Raw genomic sequence first — 18,920 nt, 5'->3', positions numbered from 1 at the left:
GAAGCATTCTGGAGTGTGGTGCCTCTGGGCATTTAATTCAGGGAGCTGGATTTGCTGCCCCTTGGAGCTTGCACTGAATCCCTTGGACTTCACGCTTACAGCAGAGTGGCATGCCCTTTGGGAAATTATTAGCAGTCCTGAAAGAACTTCGTAACATTTCATAATAAACAACTGTATCCTGAGCATCTCTCGCTTGGATTACAAACTGTACTTCCATAATAAACCCTACAATCATTAATATTGTCTGTGAGTTCTTTGTGACCATTGCAACGGATGTGGGAACCTAAATGGAAAAGTAGACAACTTAGCTGCTTAGCTGGAGAAAGATGTTGCAGTCTATAACTTAGCCTCGGAAATCTTAGGGGGCAGTTCCACTCTGTGCTATAATATCATATGAATCAGCATCAATTCAAAACTAATATGTTTGGGTTTTTGTTTTTGAGGGGCAAAGTAATTCCAATAATGCAACATATGGCCTCAGAAAAGAATTACAGGTCCTATATATTAAAAGCAAGACTGCAAAAATAAAAAGATAAATGAGAGACACACATGGCAAAAGATATCTGAGAGAATCTAGGTGAAGTCCACCAATGTCCACCACGATTTTCTTTTCAGGTGTAGAAATATTGCTAAATCACAGCATGCCAGGATTTGTATGTGCTACAATTCACATTTTGAGATTTCTGAAAAAGAGAAACCCCGGTACTTGAGGTACTTTTGCCCTTAAATATGGCCATGTGCCCAGGAAATAAATTTTTCCAGTGGTAAATTTGGTTTTAAATGACATGGTATATATAATTCCTGCATTTGAAAAATTGCATTTGTTCTGTTTTTAGGGATGTTTTGGACTCGATTATGCTTGTAGAATTGTACTAGAGAAATTCAGTTGACCACATACTGTGTCAAACTGTCCTTTTGATTGGTTATGGTTTTAATTTGGTTTAATATTGATGTTTTGGAGATTATTCATGGCATGGTTAAAAACCATAAAAACTAAACTTGAAACATATGTTTGCTGGGTCATTTCTGAACAAATATCTTAAAAGCATACTTAAAATTTAGAAATGGAAGATAACCATAACCTCCTGCTCCTGGAACCACTGAGACCCAAAGAGTCCCTCAGAAGATTAAGACATTTCCCTTAAGAAGCTTTAAGTGAAGCTGGTTCTGTTGCGGCCAGGTCAAAAGGCAATTGAAAGCAATGCTAAGTGTTGGTTTTGGATCATTTTAATGCTAAAAACACATATTTAAGGCATTCACACAGATGAGTAATTTTTTTAACCAAGGGCCTACTAATTATGACTGTAAATGAGCAGTAATAAGAAGCAAAAATTGTTTGGGGGTGTCATTTAAGACTGTTCGTTGGACCACCAAAATTTGTGCAAGTCCACAGCTTCCTGTGTAGGATGAGCTTGTTGAGTCAAAACTACTCTTAGATTTGTGTATCTCTGTCTAGAGGACGAACAGGGCTATGAAGAAAACACAGGGCCAGCATAGGTAAAAACAAAACCTAAGGATTGAATTTATCTAGAAAATGCAATGAATGTGGCTAAAGATACCCATATGCACTTCCACTCATAAGGAGAATGCTGATGATGACATTGAGAAGAGGAGGAGGAGAAGGAGGTCGAGATGAAATGACAGGGTGCATTCTCCCTGCAGAAGTTACTAGGGATTCAAGATGGAGGTTTAGCCTGTTTTAGGGTAGATAAGAGACCCCCGATTTCAAATACTATTTATGGAGAGCATTTATTAAGCCTTGAAAGTGAAAAAGACACAGACACATTATCTGAATGAGGGAGGCCAATAGCAAGAGGTCAAAATGTCATTGGAGGATACCAATTGGGATAGCATGGACTAGGCATGGAACAAAAGAACTATCACATATTCATGATTGGTGATCTATCCATACATCACAAGAGCAAGATCGTCTACATCATGTTAGATAGAAAGGCTTACAAGATTGGTCCACGCCTTCCAGTCCAGGCAGTCAGGATAAGACTGATAAGTCATAACATATGATTCATGACTATGCAACACCCTGTACTGTCCTCAGTATTATTGATCTCTCTCAAGGAAACATACAGGCTAGCTTTCCCCAGAGAAGTGGAGGTGATCAACTTTTCAAGGCACTTTGCCTGGGGGCAAGATTCTCCTCACCCTCAATGATCAGAAAGACTTCTAAGGAAGTTTAATCTATGTGGGAACCTTGCAAAAGGATTTTGGGCTGCCACCGCCATCCATACTCCATCAATTCCTGGATCCTTGTTTTTGGCTAATGGATTCAGAGCAGCTTACACTTCTCCCCTCAGTACCATCGCTTCTTGTTCACATGCTACCTCCTGAAATGGTGAATGTCAACTACTTCTTTTTGGTACAGTAACAGCATGCATTCTTTCTATCTTCTCTTTATTCTTCTTGTGTCATTCTGTATTTTGACAATAGAATCTTGCAGTATTTCAGTTCAAGGCTTGAACATTTTCCTGAGTTCTTCAGTTTGAGATATGGTGAGAGTGTTCTTCCCTTTGGTTTTCTAATTCTAGGTTTTTGCACATTTCATTATCATACTTGCATTTGTCTTCTTGAGGGCTCTAGTGAGCCTGCCACGAGCCATGGCATTTCCCATGGCCTCATATTCATGTGAAAGTTGGCCATTGAATAAAGAAGAGTTAATGTTAATCAAGTGCATTTAAATTGTGGTGCTAGAGAAGAATATGGAAAATATGAAGGTGTGTTAAATGAATAAACAAATTTGTCTTGGAAGAAGTATGGCCAAAATGTTCCTTCTGATAAGCCTGGTGAGACTGTCTTATACACTGGACTTTTTGTCCAGAGAGACAGTCACTAGAGGACATCGTGCTCAGTAAAGGGGAGGGGCAGCAAGAAAGGGGGGGCAGGAGAGGGTATGAAATGGATTTCTGTAGTAGCTGCATCAATGGACTCAGGCATAAGAACAATTTTGAGGATGGCACAGGACTGTGCAGTGTTCTGTTCTGGACAGGATTGTTATGGGAAGGAACCCATTCCCTGGCACCTAACAACACTGCCATCCATAGCCCATTGCAAAACTGATGTGCTCAGAATGGACACTTTAATACAAGCTTCAGTTCTTAACATAGCCACCATTTACTGGCCAAGCCCTAAAGTAATTTGGGGTTGTATTAGAGCTTAAATTCTGAGTACCTTACTTGCAGAACGCCATGGATAACAGGGAACCCCAAAATCCATTTACAGGGTCCCCAGAGTTTCAGCCTTCTCTGAATTCCTTCTGACTGCTGATCAGGAATATGAAGAGTTTTGCCCCCAGGCAGACTGTATCGGAAAATGGAATAGCTCCACCCCTCTGCAGCCAGCTCTAGGAGGAGCGATCTCCCCTTGGGGCTTGCCTAGGTATGTTCTGGAGGAGATTCTGGATGGGGTCTCACAGTCCTCATGAGTTGGGCCCTGACTACCTTGGCCCTATCTTGTAAGCTCTTCTGTTTAACATAAAGTATGGTGTCCCTATCCCGTCCTATTGTACACTGGTGCATATGGGAGCTGGAGGTACAGGGAATTCAGGGTGGATGATACCTTCAGGACTAGGGGTGTGAGGGGCGATGCTGGGAGAGTAGAGGGTGAGTGGGTTGGAAAGGGGCAACCGATTACAAGGATCCACATGTGACCTCTTCCCTGGGAGACGGACGGCAGAGAAGTGGGGGAAGGGAGACTCCGGATAGGGAAAGATATGACAAAATAACAATCTATAAATTATCAAGGGCTCATGAGGGAGGGGGGAGTGGGAAGGGAGGGGAAAAAAAGAGGACTTGATGCAAAGGGCTTAAGTGGAGAGCAAATGCTTTGAAAATGATTAGGGAAAAGAATGTACGGATGTGCTTTATACAATTGGTGTATGCATATGTATGGATTGTGATAAGAGTTGTATGAGCCCCTAATAAAATGTTTTAAAAAAAGTATGGTGTCCCATGGGTCGATTCCTCCTATAGACTCCCTGACAATGACCTTTTGTTCCTCATGTTCTAGTCCAGGAGCTGTGTGCTCTGGAGAGGACCCCTGGTTGTATCGTAGTGGTTAGGTATTAGACTGTGATCCAACCACCAGCTGCTCCGAGGGAGCAAAACAGGTCTTTTCACTCCTGTAAAGAGTTAGAATCTCAGAAACTCACTGGGGCAGGTTTACTCTGTCTTACAGGGTTGAGTTTAGTGCCCTTCTGGGGGAGCCCTGCTAGTGCAGTGGTTACCAATTGGACTGCTAAACTGTAAGGTCATCAGTTCAAAACAATCAGCTGCTCTTCATGAGTAAGATGAGGCTTTTAATTCTAGTAAAGAGTTACACTCTTGAAAATTAACTGGGGCAGTTCTACCCTCCCTTATAGGGTGGCTGTGAGTTGGCATTCACTGGATGGCAGTGAGTTTGCTTGCTTATTTGTTTTTGGTGTCCCTGTAGCATAAGGGTTACACCATTGGGGTGCTAACTGCAAGGTAAGCAGTTCAAAACTACCAGTCACTCTCAGGGAGAGAGAAAGAGTAAAAAAGAGGCTTTCTACTTTCCTTAATAGTTATTCACATGATCTCAATTCTACTTTACAAATCTGCCTAGACCAGAGGATGTACAGTGGTACAGATAAGAGCTGGGAACACAGGGAATCCAGGACAGATGAACCCCTCAGGACCAGTGGGGGAGAATGGTGGTACTGGGAGGGTGGGTTGTTAAGGGGGAACTGATTACAAAAATCTACATATAATCCCCTCCCTGGGGGATGGACAACAGAAAAGTGGGTGAAGGGAGACATCAGACAGTGGAGACATGAGAAAACAATATTTTATAATTTATCACAAGTTCATGAGGCAGGAGTGGGGAGGAAGAAGAAAAACTGAGGAGCTGATACCAAGGGCTCAAGTAGAAAGCAAATGTTTTGAGAATGATGATGGCAACAAATGTACAAATGTGCTTGATACAATGTATGTATGTATGTATTGTGATAAGTTGTACCAGCCCCCCAAAAATGATTTTTAAAAAGTCCCAGATACTCACAGGGCAGTTCTGCCTTGTCCTACAAGGAAAGGGGTCCCTGAGTCAGAAGTGACTCCACGGTAGAGGATTTGGGTTATTATTGTTTTTTGAGTGGCAATGAATCTTTGGATACCATATGTCCTTGTGCTTTTGTTCTCCCTCATTTGTATATTTTGTCTTGATTTTGTCCTGTTTAACTCTTAATATATATTCTTCTTAAGTTGTACTTGAGATTTAGGGTCTCTTTTGTTACCCACAATAGGGTATTATTACTGAAGGCTTACACTTAGAAGGTAGAACAAAGGCCACCTAGCATTTGATTTTCCCCACAGCAAGGCTGGCTCTCACAGGCTGGATCCTATTTTTCTGTAATGTCTAGAGCAGCAGCGAAGCTAAAATGAAATTCAACTCTCAAATGACACAGGAATGACTGGCACGGTGCGGTGTTGCTCCTTAAGACTCAATCGGTTTCTAGCCAGCTCCTAACATTCATCTAAACTCAGTGTCAGGAGGCCAGTCACTTCTATGAGTCACTCGCAGTTTCTGGGCTCCAGATGGGTCGGGGTGACGAGAGGAAGCCGGAGCACCTGGGCAGCTCGGGACGCCCCAGCTAAGGTGTGAGTTCACCTCCAAGGCCAGGGGAGAGAGGGCGGAATCGTGCACCAGGAGGGCACTCGTTTCCGTCCACGTGGCTCCACGCGCGACCAATGGGAACAGGTGACGCCACTCGGGAGGCTTCCTCTCCCTAGCAACCGGAGGGTGACTACTTCCGGTGCCGTGAGGGCTCGGGACCGAAGCTGGTGAGTGTCCCTCTCCCTCCCGCTGTCCGAGTCTCTTCCTCCTCTTGGCGGCTCCCGGTGTCCGGGCCCTCGAGCCGCTAGGCCGGCCTCCCTGGTGCCAGAAGGGGCGGCGCGCAGCACGCTCCCGACTGTGGGCGGAGTCAAGGGGACGGAACTCGGGTGGCCCCTGGTCCCCAAGTCTTGTTCGCGCGTGGAAAGCGCGCGACGGTCCCCTTCCCAGTCCAGCGTGTGGGTTGGCGACCTCTTCTTTCCGAATGCGGTGGAAGAGCTTGGGGTGCTGGGAGAGTGGGGTGTGCGCGCGTGTGTGTGCCCACGTGTGTGCGCGCGCGCGTGTGTGCCCGTGTGTGCGCGCTGGCTCGGTCGCTTGCTCGCTTTACCAGTTGGGTGAGTGGGCAAGGCAGCGCGCTGTGCTGGGGTCCTGGCGCCTGGTTAGATTTCCGAGGTCAGTGGGGCTGGAGCCCCGGCTCGGGAGAAGACTGGACCGGGAGGCTGGAGAAGGAGCGACTAGGAAGAAGGGTTGGAAAACAGGACCTGGAGGGTCACTGGAATTAGAGGGCATTGTGTTTGAGGAAGCAGGGGAGAGTAAAGAAAGGTATTTTGGGGTACATCTGTTTGAGCTATATGAACACGAAGATAAGGATTTCTTTATACCCTTGGGAGTTTAATTCTTTCACTTTTTATTCGCTTTAAATGTAACTTTACAAAAACTAGGGCGTTCTTTTTAAATACCGGAAAAATGCAGAAATATTTCCAAGGAAACTACCAACCAGTATTTCCCCCAAGCTACCATTTTAATGTATTTTCCTCAACTTTTTAATAGCTTATTCTTAAGTTAATAATATTGTGTAGTCTATTTATAACTAAAAGGAATAATTTGCATGCACCATGTCATTTGTATGGATCATTAGGTTTAGCGTAATTTAATACATAATGTAATTCACCATAAAAGTCACCCCTTTAAATGTACACTTTAGTGTTTGGGCAGTCATCATCACTATTTCCAGAACATAATCACCCCAAAGAAGCTCCCATGTCGGCTCGAGTCATTTCCCATTCACTAGCCGCTGGCAGCCACTAGGCTACTCTCTCAAGGAATTTGTATGGTTTGTATAGTTCTCATAAATGGAACCATACACTATGTAACCTTTGTACATAACATAGTTTCTTTCACCTAGTAGACTTTCCAAGATTTATTCATCTTGTAATATGTATCAAGGGGCCCTGGTGACATTGTGGGAAAAACACTGAGCTATTAACTACAACTTGGTGTTTCAACTCCACAAGGAGCTCCAGGAGGGAAAGATGAGGCTATCAGCTTTCTTAAGGATTTACAATCTTGAGAGCCCGTCCTGTAAGAGGTCCTTAGAAGGAATCCACAGAATGACAATAGGCTTGGTAGTCTGTATCAGTACATGATTCCTTTTCTTTTTAATTTTCTTATTTTACATTTTATTAGGGGCTCAGACAACTCTTATCACAATCCACACATATACATACATCTATTGTATAAAGCACATCAGTACATTCTTTGCCCTAATCACTCTCAAAGCATTTGCTCTCCACTTAAGCCCTCTGCATCAGGTCCTCTTTTTTTCCCCTCCCTCCCCACTCCTCCCTCCCTCGAGCCCTTGATAATCCAGATTGTTATTTTGTCATATCTTGTCCTATCAGGAGTCTCCCTTCCCCCCCTTCTCTGCCGTCCATCTCCCAGGGAGGAGGTCACATGTGGATCCTTTTAATCAGTTCCCCCTTTCCAACCCACTCACCCTCCACTCTCCCAGCCTCGCCCCTCACACCCCTGGTTCTGAAGGTATCATCCACCCTGGATTCCCTGTGCCTCCAGCCCCCATATGCACCAGTGTACAACCTCTGCCCTATCCAGTCCTGCAAGGTAGAATTCGGATCATGGTAGTTGGGGGTAGGAAGCATCCAGGATCTGGGGGAAAGCTGTGTTCTTCATCGGTACTACATCGCACCCTGACTGACCCGTCTCCTCTCCTAAACCCCTCTGTGAGGGGATCTCCAGTGGTCAACACTTGGGCCGCGGGTCACATGATTCCTTTTCATTACCAAATAATGTACCATCAAGTGGATGTGCCACGTGTAATGGGCATTTTGATTATTTTACCCTTTGGTGGTTATGAATAATAATGCTTTGCCTGTATTAAATTTTTATGTGGATTATGCTTTCCATTTTCTTGAGTATACACCTAGCAGTAGAATTGCTTGGCCATCTAGTTATTGAGTGTTTGACTTATTTTTCTCCTAAATTTTATTTCTTTTATTGTTAGACTATACACAGCAAAGTATAAGTAATTCAATAGTTTCATCACATACAATATAGAGACATTGATAATCTTTAAGTTGTGCAACTGTTCTTACCCATGGAATCATTTCTGACTCATAGTGATCTGTGCACAGCAGAATAAAACATTGCATAGACTAGGCCATCCTGAGACTGTTTCTATGGGAGCATATTATTGTAGCCATTGTGTCACTCCATCTCATTGAGGGCCTTCCTCTCAATTGGCTGCCCCTCTACCAAACGGAATGTACTTTCTCTGGGGCTGGTCTCATCTGACAGTATGTCCATGTAAGACCATGTATCACCAGCCTTGCCTCTAAGATGCGTTCTAGCCACACTTCTTCCCGGACAGGTCTCTTTGTTCTTTTAACAGACCATTGCGCTTTCAGTCTTCTTCACCAACACCACGATTCAAATGCACCCGTTTTTCTGCAGTCTTCCTATTCAGTATCTTTCACACGCATATGAGGCCATGGAAAATTGTTTTGGGTCATGCACACCTTAGTCCTCAAAGTAGCATCCTTGCCTTTCAATACTCTATGAAGAGGTCTTGCCTAGCAGATTTACTTAGTGCATCATGTCTTTGGGTTTCTTGACTGCGGCTTCCATGGGCATTGATTGTGGATTCAAGCAAAAGTGATATTTTGCTACCTTAAACAACTGGAATAGAAATTCTATATGATCCAGCAATCCCTCTCCTGTGGATATATCCTGTGTTAGGGTGGGTTCACACTGAGAAACAAATCCGGAGACACTCATATGTATAAGAAAGAGCTTTATATCAAAGAGTAATTGTATGTCAAGAAAACAGCCCAGCCCAGCCCAGATCATGTCTATATATCCGATACCAGTCCATAGTTCAATACTAATCTTGGGCTTGGCTAATAGGGAAACACTTAATCATCTGCATCACTCCAGGACTGACTCCCTTTTGCTGTAAGATGACTCGCTTCCCTACGTCCACTCCCCACCACCTCCCTGCTTTTAAAAGACTGAATGGATTCAGAGTGAACAACTTCAGCACCACCTAGCTGGCAGGACATGTGATAGTTTGGGCATACAAAAATGGCTTAAAGAAAAAATAAATTAGCACTATCACACACTAGGAAAATAAAAATTAAATTAAAAAATTGTGATCAAGATTTAAGAACTTAATGAGCAAAAATGCAACATTTCAGTTTATCTTGGCTTTAATAATGAAGTAAATTTACATTCTTAATGGCCTTCATAATGAAGTAAATTTACATTCATAATAGGTTCAGCGATGGCTATCTTTGTTTTTAGTTTCATAGCCAGAAAACATTCAACTGCGAAAGGCTAGTTGGGGAGAGATTAAGTATCCCTTTTATTCTGGCCCGTCTATCTCGCAGTTCTTCTTGATACTGTTACTGATGTCGATGCACCCTCGTTTGTACATTTATGAGGGCAAGTCAAAAAAGTATTGCTACAAAAAAAATCTTAGGTTAAGCAAAAGTATTAAAAGTACTGCTACAAAATCCGAGGGTAAGCAAAAGTATCAACATTTCAAGCTATTGTTTCTTGGCATCTCCACCATCTAGGTATACACACTTATGAGGGTGGTATTTCCATCTCTCTCAACTGATTCATGAATAAATAATAGCCTATCTTAGAGAAATATTGTGAGAAATAAAGCAAATAGAAGCAGATCTGTATGACGTCACTGGAAGATCACTGAGAAAAGGGTTGCAACAACTATAATGCAAATGCCCCAGTTTATTTGACTTCTTTAACTGATGTCGGCATGGTTTTATAATAACACGTTTTCCTGTGTTTATGAACATGTGTAGTAATTTTAACTGAAGTGTGTGTGCCCGTTTATGGTGTACTTATATGCAAAAAGTATTTGCCTGTAAATGAAGTGTTATAAAATAAAGTGAAATAATGGACTTTTTAAAATCTAAAGGAGCCCTGTGGCTCAGTGGTTAAGTACTCGCTGCCCTGCCGGAGAAGGAGCTTTCTGCTCTCATAGGGCTACTGCCTAGAAGACTCTACCTTAAGGGGCAGTTATACTCTGCAAATGGGATCTCTAGGACTGGATAATTGAAATGAAAATCCCTAACAGTAGCACTAACCCAATTGCCATGTAGATCAGTGATTCTCCACCTTCCTAATGCCGCGACCCTTTAATACAGTTCCTCATGTTGTGGTGACCCCAAGCATCAAATTATTTTTGTTGCTACCTAATAAATGTAATTTTGCTACTGTTATAAATTTTATTGTAAATATCTGATATGCTGGCTGTGTTTTCATTGTTACACATTGAACATAAAGCATAGTGATTAATAAAAAACAATGGGTAATATATATATTGTGAAATATTTATTTCTAATTGCAAATAAGTGAAATTTTGTCTTGAAGCATGGTGTAGCGGTGTAACAGTCTTAATATAACAACAGTAAACTACATTGCTACATTTTGCGACAGTATGGGTAAAAAACCAAGGTCAGTGGGAAGGTTGAGATAGCTTTTTTTCTCACCAGATCAGAAATTCTCAGGGCAGTCTTTATAAGAGCACAACAAAGATCATCTTCCACAACAAGTCTATTTCTGTATTTAGACTTGATAACCAACAAGCTGGAAAACCCCGTTTCACAAAGATATATTGTTAGAAATGGAAGAAGCCCATTCACAGTCAAATTTGAAGATGTTCCTGAGATGGCACAGAGGAATTCATTGAACTTATTAACAGTGATGCAGAAAAACAAACAGTGATGCAGTGAGAACTGATTTCTCTACAATGCCAGTTACAAATTTCTAGATCAAGTGTTTGCAGTCATGTCCTGTTCTGTCTGAGACAGTGTTGTTCTGACAGGTACAAATGGGGTGTAAGCATGTGCAAGTGTTCTTTCACAGAAATTATCATCGTAATCCTTTTGTCTGGTTCAATGTCATGTTCCTCAAAGCAGATAAGGTAGGCAACATGTAAATTTCATTTTCATCCATTTTTTCCCCAAAGCTGAAATTTTCTTTGGAATGTTCGGCATTCAGACAAATCAAGGCATCTTGCATTTGGTCCTTGCAATGATAAATTTAATCCAAGATGGCGAAGATGTCAACCAAGTAAGCTATTTTCTGCAGTTCCCTTTATTGCTGAAAAGTTCTTTGAAATGTGGTCTTGCTTCCTGGTTAAAACATGTTTTGAAGATGGACAGTGGGCCCCTGCTCAAGTACTCCCTCAATGCAAGAACTCTTAATTCTAACAATTGGGCAGTCTGAGATGCTCACTTCCTGGCACGAACACTGAAGACAATGAGTGCACAAGCAAATATGATGAAAAAAGCTCAGTGGTTAAGCACTCGCTGCCCTGCTGGAGAAGGAGCTCTCTGCTCTCATGAGGGCTACTGCCTAGAAGACTCTACCTTAAGGGGCAGTTATACTCTGTAAATGGGATCTCTATGACTGGATAATTGAAATGAAAATCCCTAACAATAGCACTACCCAATTGCCCAGCTACCAAAAGATATAGCATCTGAATTCTTAAAGGCCTGAAAATAAACAAGAGCCATCTAGCTGAGAAACAACAAAACCCACATGGAAGAAGCACACCAGCCTGTCCTGACTCTTGTTGAGGACAAAGTGGGTGCATAAGCAAAAGTGGTGAAGAAATCTGATGGTGCTTGGCTACCAAAAGATATAATGTAGGCATCCTCAAATTACAGCCCGTGTGCCACATGTGGCCCGCTGAGGACATTTATCTGGCCCGCCAGGTGTTTTTGTCCTGTTTGGTTTTTTTTAACTTCAAAATAAAATATGTGCAGTGTGCATAGGAATTTGTTCATAGTTTTTTTTTAAACTTTAATATTCCCTCCAACAGGTCTGAGAAACAATGAACTGGCCCCCTGTTAAAAAAGTTTGAGGACCCCTGATATAGTGTCTGGGGTCTTAAAGACTTGAAGATAAACAGGTGACCATCTAGCTAAGAAACAATAAAGCTCTCTTGGAAGAAGCACGCCAATCTACTCTGACATGATCGCTGAAAATAAAGTGGGTGCATAAGCAAATGCGGTGAAAGAAGCTGATGGTGCCTGGCTGTCAAAAAATATTGAATCTAGGGTCCTATAGGTTGGAAGATAAACAAGGGGCCATCTAAATATGGAACAACAAAGCCCACATGGAAGAAGCATACCAGCCTGTGAGATCACCAGGTAGTGCAGTGCAGCAATGATGAAATATACAATTTTCCTCTAGTTCTTGAATGCTTCCTCCCTGCCACTATCATGATCCCAATTCTACCTTAAAAGTCTGGCTGGACTGGAGGATGTACACTGGCACAGATAGGAACTGGAAATACAGGGAATCCAGGACAGATTAACCCCTCAGGACGAGTGATGAGAGTGGCAATACCGGGATGGTGGAGGGAAGGTGAGGGAGAAAGGGGGGAATAGATTACAAGGGTTTACATATAACCTCCTCCCTGGGAGATGGTCAGCAGAGAAGTGGGTGAAGGGAGACAGATGGTGTAAGATATGACAAAATAATAATTTATAAATTATCAAGGGTTCATGGGTGAGGGGGGATCAGGGAGGGAGGGGCAAATGAGCTGATACCAAGGGCTCAAGTAGAAAGCAAATGTTTTGAGAATGATGCAACATATGTACAAATGTGCTTGACAATGTATGGATATATGAGTTGTGATAAGTTGTACGAGCCCTCAATAAAATTATTTAAAAAAATCATTTAAAAATGTTTTGAGCTCATCATGAAGCTCAAAAACACGTTTTAAAACTTTTCCTCTCGACAACCATCTCACTTTAGGGTGAAATAGTGCACTGTTCGGCATGTACAACTAGTTGCACAGTTGCAAAAACAGTCGACTATTTAAAGTGCTCGCCTTTACAAATCTGACAGAATTTAGGACGCTTTTCTTTACTACTTGTAACTCTGTGGCAACATCTTTGTTGCTAATATTTGCTGATGAATCATGCAGTGAGTTCTGATGACTTTTGGTGACTCATTCAGTACCAAACGTTGAAATCCAGATCAACATCCTAGCATAGCTGGAGCACCATCTTTGCAAACACCACAAACCTTTTCCCAAGACACCTTATGCTCTTTCAGAAATGAACCAACTGTGTCAAATACATCACGTTGCAGTAGTTGTTTCAAGAGGTTTGCAAAAAAGAAACTCCATCTTTAAAGTCGCCTTCATTAATATATCTCACATACAACAGTCACTGTGAACAGTTTGCAAAGTCTGTAGATTTATCAAGCTGGAAGCTAAATATTGGAAGTAGAGCAGATTTAATTTTCTGGACTACCTGATCAAGAATATCAGCAGACATGTCATCTGTTCTTCTGAGGACAGTGTCATTAGATAAGGAAATTGCACTCCATTTAGTAACAAATTCGTCTCCGATCATAACTTGAACAATGTCTTTGGCCACTGGCAACAGTAAATCCTCAGCAATGGTGTGAAGTTTCATAGCTCTGGTGATTCTGAGTGCCACCAAATATGAAGTTTCAACAGCTGCTACGTCTTGTTTGTGGTACTTGCTACCAGAGTCAAGTCTGGCTTTCTTGAGTCCATCAGCTTTGCTTCTAAAATGGTTGGTATCCTTGCCAGCAAAGCTCGGATGCTTGCTATCAAAATGGCGTTTTAGTGTGTTCAGCTTCATAGATTTGGCTGATAGAACCTCACAACAAATAACACATTGAGGTTTCTCAATTCCTGCTGTAATTATTGAGGTAAAACTACACTGTAAAAAAATCCTCACCATATTTTCTTTGTTCTTCTCTACATGATCCATTGTCATGGGATGGTTTGCTAATGAAAATAATATACATATAACAATAGCTTTAATAATACAAAAGATGATGTATGGCATAGTTCAGTCAATACAGTTCATTAAAGTTTCCTATGATTTACCATTCTGTGTTGTTTTTTTTACATACTTGTTAATATCACAAGGAGGCAGTATTCACATCAACCACAGCTGAATATAAAAAGACCCATTAGCATCTAGATTAAGTTTCCGTGGTACAGATATTTTTGCAGTAGTTGATGATTTTACAGTACACGATTTTACATTTACCCAGTCATTATAATTCATGAAGTGTCTTTTTATTTCCAATATTGCTACTTCAAACACAGTAGCTGCTTTCAATATAGCTGCTCTCTACACAGTAGCTGCTCTCTACACATGTGCAACTGGTCCACATAAGGACATTATGGCGCCCAACTCTGTCACATACACCTGTATTTGTATGGGGTGTATGTGATGGGATTGGTGTGATGTTGTCATCATGCTGTGTACTTGTATCTGTGGGCGTATCTGTATGTGGGTGGACCTGCCTGGAGCTGGATAGAGGAACAGTGTCTTGGTTCCTAAAACCATCAGAAATATTTGTTTTCCGATGAGGAACATGCCAAATAAATAATACTATACATAATTTTAATGTGTTATATTTGTAAATTGTACTTATGTTGAAATTTAAAAAATATATTTCATATTATTTTGCGTTCTATGAAAACTTTTGTTGCTCCATATAGACCAAATTTTTAATCAAGAACCTCCCCTCCCCCGCCCCGTCAATGGTATCCCGCTTTACCAATGTTAAAATCTGGTTACCTTAGTCTAAGAGCTGTCTCAGAAACAAAGAAAGAAGTTCCAGGATCCTCAGGAGAGCCCTCAGAGGTCTGCTGAAGGGCCCGAGACCCTGACCAGAGAGACGTACCAGAGGCTGGGGCACAGAGACCATAGGACCGAGCAGTGATGCCAGGCCAAGGCAAGAAGCTGAGGCGCCAGTAAACGGCACAGCGGCCATATCCGGCTTCTCTGTTGCCACCGGGCAGGGGTCAGGCATGCCTTTGTGAGAAGGGCTGTGACACCCCGCCACAGTCTCTTTCCTCTTGGTTGATTTAGACCCCCGACTGGGAACATACCCCAGTGGGTGGGTCTCCACGGGCCATCAGGGGTACTCCGCCTGATCCCAGGTGGAGTTACCAGTGGGTAATCACGAGTGTTTACGCACAGATGCTCAAGGAGTCCAATCTGTAGCCACTGAGCGAGAGCGAGGCTTGCTTTGTCAGCAGTCTCAGATGCACAATGGGCTGAGACCCTCCACAACCGCTTCACAACTTTATATTCATTGGCTGAGCACTGTGGGGTTTCGGAATCTTTCCTGGATGTAGCATCCTTCCTTAATTTAAAGGTTCTACTTCCGGGGCCGATTCCCTTCCCTGCTCTCCCCGGCCCCACCTTTGTGCTCCCCCTCCCCCCAACTCATCTAGATTCTCACATTCGCTTTCAGCTTGTGCTCTGGCTACTTAATAACTGCTTTGGTCCTCTTTTCCCTTACCAGTTTAAGATGGACTGGTTTGGTTTATTTTTCCCATATATAAATATTTTATTTACAAAGACCTTGTCTTATAAAAAATTGTTTCTCAGTAGCACTCTTTGAAAGGGGTATCCAGTTTAAAAGGGCAGTTTATTCATGGAAGGGGCCAAAATATGGTTTTGGAAACCCAAAATAGATGGCTCTTAAATTTGAGGGAGAAGCCCGTGCTGAATGCCTGGCTCCCATATCTACCCCGACCTGCAGGCAAAGCTTTCAGGCAGGTCCGAGCCCTTTTGTGTCTTAGAGGGTCAAATGCCCAATTTCGAGCAATGCTTTAGGTCACTCACTGCCTGCATTTCCCCTTCTGATATTTCTTTTTAGGAAGATGTAGCAACTGCACTACATTCTTAAAGTAGCACAAACATTTAAAAGTAGCAATTTTAAACAGCTTCAGGTAGGATAACCCACTTAAAACGATCGGAAAATGTTCGTTAATCTTTTAAGATCTTTGAAGGCACCTTGGCAATAGAGTGCCAGTTTCCACTGCAGGGGGAAAGGGAAGTCATTCCATCGAACTGAGAACTAAAAGGGTCGAAATAGTAGGAGAGCTGCCTTCCGTTCTTTCCTGGCTGCAGCCACCCCTCAAACACGCGCACAATTCTCAGTAACAGCAGGGACGCAGCGCAATATTAATACATGTATTTTGAAATTAAGTTGTACAGCAATAGATGATTTCATCTTTCTCTTGCCGAGCGGCTGGCAGGATTGAACTGCCGTCCTTGGCTTGCTGCTCCAAGTGTCAGCTTCCAGAAAGCCAGAGCTCTGTGAAAAATACCTGGTCAGTTAGCTTTCTCTTGACACACATGAAATTAGCTCTATGCGCAAATGTTTCTTGATTGTTCCACGGCAGAAATTTCTCGTTTGCCTTTTAAAATATTGTTGGTGGTCTTTTATTTTATTTCTGTCATTATATTATTATTGCTGTTCTTTTTTTTTAAGCAGTCAGCTGACACTTTAACTGTGGTTTTTGGGGTGAGAGGAGGGGTGGGGGCGGCTATAGCTGCAGCTGTATCCACAGTGGGGCATGAGATTCTGGTGCAGGCGGGGGTGGGGGGTGGCAGTTAGGAGGGGCTAACCACGTCTACCCACGTGTCCTGTCTTTACAGGCATGACCTGCTCAGATACTGTTGTTCTTTCTGTTTTGCTTTTTATTGTTTCTGTTATGTCTCCCAGTTTATGAACCACAGGAGTGGGTACACAGAGACAATAACTAATGCAATGGCTTATCAGGATGGGGGGATGAAGAAGTATTGGGATGATGTATATACAACTCTTTTGCAAAGGGATTTAACTACAGAAATATATGATATGTGAATATTAAGAAAACTTGAAAAACCCAAAATATCCAGACTGGCCTATGGCTACCATGGTTGAAAAGGAAGAATTTTTGCTTCGGGGGCATTGAGTTTATGTTAATGGTACTGGAACAATTTGGAGAGGGATATCAATAATAGTTGAGCAATACAAAGAACATAATCAATGGCACTGAATTATACATGTAGAAGTTGTCGAATTGCATGTTGTGTTGTGTATATTTTTGGAAAAATTGAAAAAAACAACCAGAATACCAATTAATACAAGGAAGAAGAAAATTTATAAAATTGATTGTGGTAAAGACTGTTCAACTGTTCTTGAAATGATTGAACTATTGTATGTTATGTGGACGGAGGGGCAATAAAACTTAAAAGAAAAATACAACAGAATTACCTTCAAAACACAGTAAAATTTTCCAGGTTTACTCTGGATCCCAGAAATAACCTACTGTGCCAGCAGAGGTTTTATTATGAATAGCATGCGAGCGTGCACACGCACACACACACACACACACACACACACACATTTCCCTACCAACCATGACCCCAGAGCTCCTTCCAAAATTAGATATGAGCTCTTATGCTGGGTTCAATAATTTATTGAAATTGGACACAACTCACAGACAATACTCATGATTAAAGGTTTATGAGAAAAAAATTAATGTTACCACAGTCAGGATCAGCAAATAGATCCTCACCCTCTTACCCACCTGGTCCCTTGGCCTTTGCCTCTACGAACCAGGAAGCCAGCCTGCTGCTAACAAGTTACATAGTCTTAGGCCAGATGATGGGAAGGTACTGCGATGGCGCTGCTCTTCTGAGTCTGCGCCACAGTCTCTGGCATATCTGGTTTTGGTGGCCTCTTCCACCTCAGACAGAGATTGTAGACATGTTCTTACAATTTCTTCAGATTTCTGCTTCCCATATGCATTCTATACACCGAGGAAAGGTTTGGATGGAGCTGTGGTTTGGCTTTTAGTGACTATCCCCCAAAGGGAACAAGGATGGTGTCTTGAAACAAAAGGCGTCAATCTCACACCCTCTTCTAAGGTCAGGATTTGACCTCACCTTAATTCTGTCACAGTGCTCCCTCCATAGTCTCAGCCAGAGACCACAATTATAATACACCGTTTAATGAATTACGGCTATAAGGGCCATATTAATTGACTATATCTCAGAGGCCAAGAAACCATGGTACAGAACAGGAGTAGCACCAAGAGTGAGACCAACAGCAGTGGACTGGCTTCCTGGTCCCTGGAGACAGAGACCAAGGAGCCATGTGGCTGGGAGGCTGACGACCAGGAGAAACTTGGCTGCTGACTGAGAGGAGGCACTGCTGTGGACCAGTGACTGTCTCTACTGATCCTCCCTTGGGAACTGGAAACCATTCACTTCCACTGCTAGTAAACCTCCATAGTTGTGAGTTTTGTCTGTGGATTCTTTGTGGCCATTGCAATGAATTACAACAAGAAGAGTGCTCTGGGAGGAATGGTTGGAGATAGTCTAGATAAAGAAAAATAGAGGATGGATAGAGACCTGCCTGACCTCTGTGTCTTGGTTTATAGGAAAGCCAGAGGAGGTCGGACATGGTCTCTGTGTTTTTACATGTTTAAACTTTGTTGGGGGTTACTTCAGTGTAAAGAAAATACCATTATATTCTGCATGACCTCGTTTGAAAGATGGCTTTAAGCAAATATCTGTGAGCCAAGAGATTTAAATGCTAATTTAGAAAAATTCCTCGTAGCATCCAAATAAAAACTAAAAAGTACATTTTGTAGAAGTCATATTTTGTATAAGGGAATGAATGAATAAGTGAATAACTTGTGTCTTGGAAAGAATTGCATACCATTTTTGGTTGGTTTTCTTCCAGGATAAATTCCTCTCCTGAAATTACGTTTGGATGGAAGTATGCTCTTTTCCCATTAGAAGATGATAATCTTGGAGAATGATCATGGAGAAGGGGATGAGTCCAGAAGGACTGCCTTCCAGCTCATCTCAGACTTCAGCTGTTAAAGTAACAGCCCAGGAGCTGGAGACAAAGCAACCCAGGAAAGAGAAACGAGGGGGCTTTGTGCTGGTGCATGCAGGTAAGCCCAAGGGGATGAGTGGAAATAGAATACCGATCTTTCCTCT

At 42.3% G+C, this 18,920-nt stretch overlaps 1 protein-coding gene across 1 annotated transcript in view; it reads left to right on the top strand.

Moving 5' to 3' along the window:
• Positions 1 to 5,732: 5,732 nt before the first annotated feature.
• The window catches only part of TASP1 (taspase 1), a 312,710-nt gene continuing 299,522 nt past the window's right edge, over positions 5,733 to 18,920 (top strand). Inside the window, exons 1-2 of the mRNA XM_075564008.1 lie at positions 5,733 to 5,810; positions 18,658 to 18,874. Coding sequence (XP_075420123.1) covers positions 18,733 to 18,874 — 142 coding nt within the window. The 5' untranslated portion in view covers positions 5,733 to 5,810; positions 18,658 to 18,732. The remainder of the gene's footprint in view (positions 5,811 to 18,657; positions 18,875 to 18,920) is intronic.

This window comes from Tenrec ecaudatus, chromosome 12 (genome assembly GCF_050624435.1).
Source record: "Tenrec ecaudatus isolate mTenEca1 chromosome 12, mTenEca1.hap1, whole genome shotgun sequence".
NCBI lineage: Eukaryota > Metazoa > Chordata > Mammalia > Afrosoricida > Tenrecidae > Tenrec > Tenrec ecaudatus.
The sequence above is the reverse complement of the archived record's forward strand: the minus strand, read 5'-3'. Positions and strand labels throughout refer to the sequence as shown.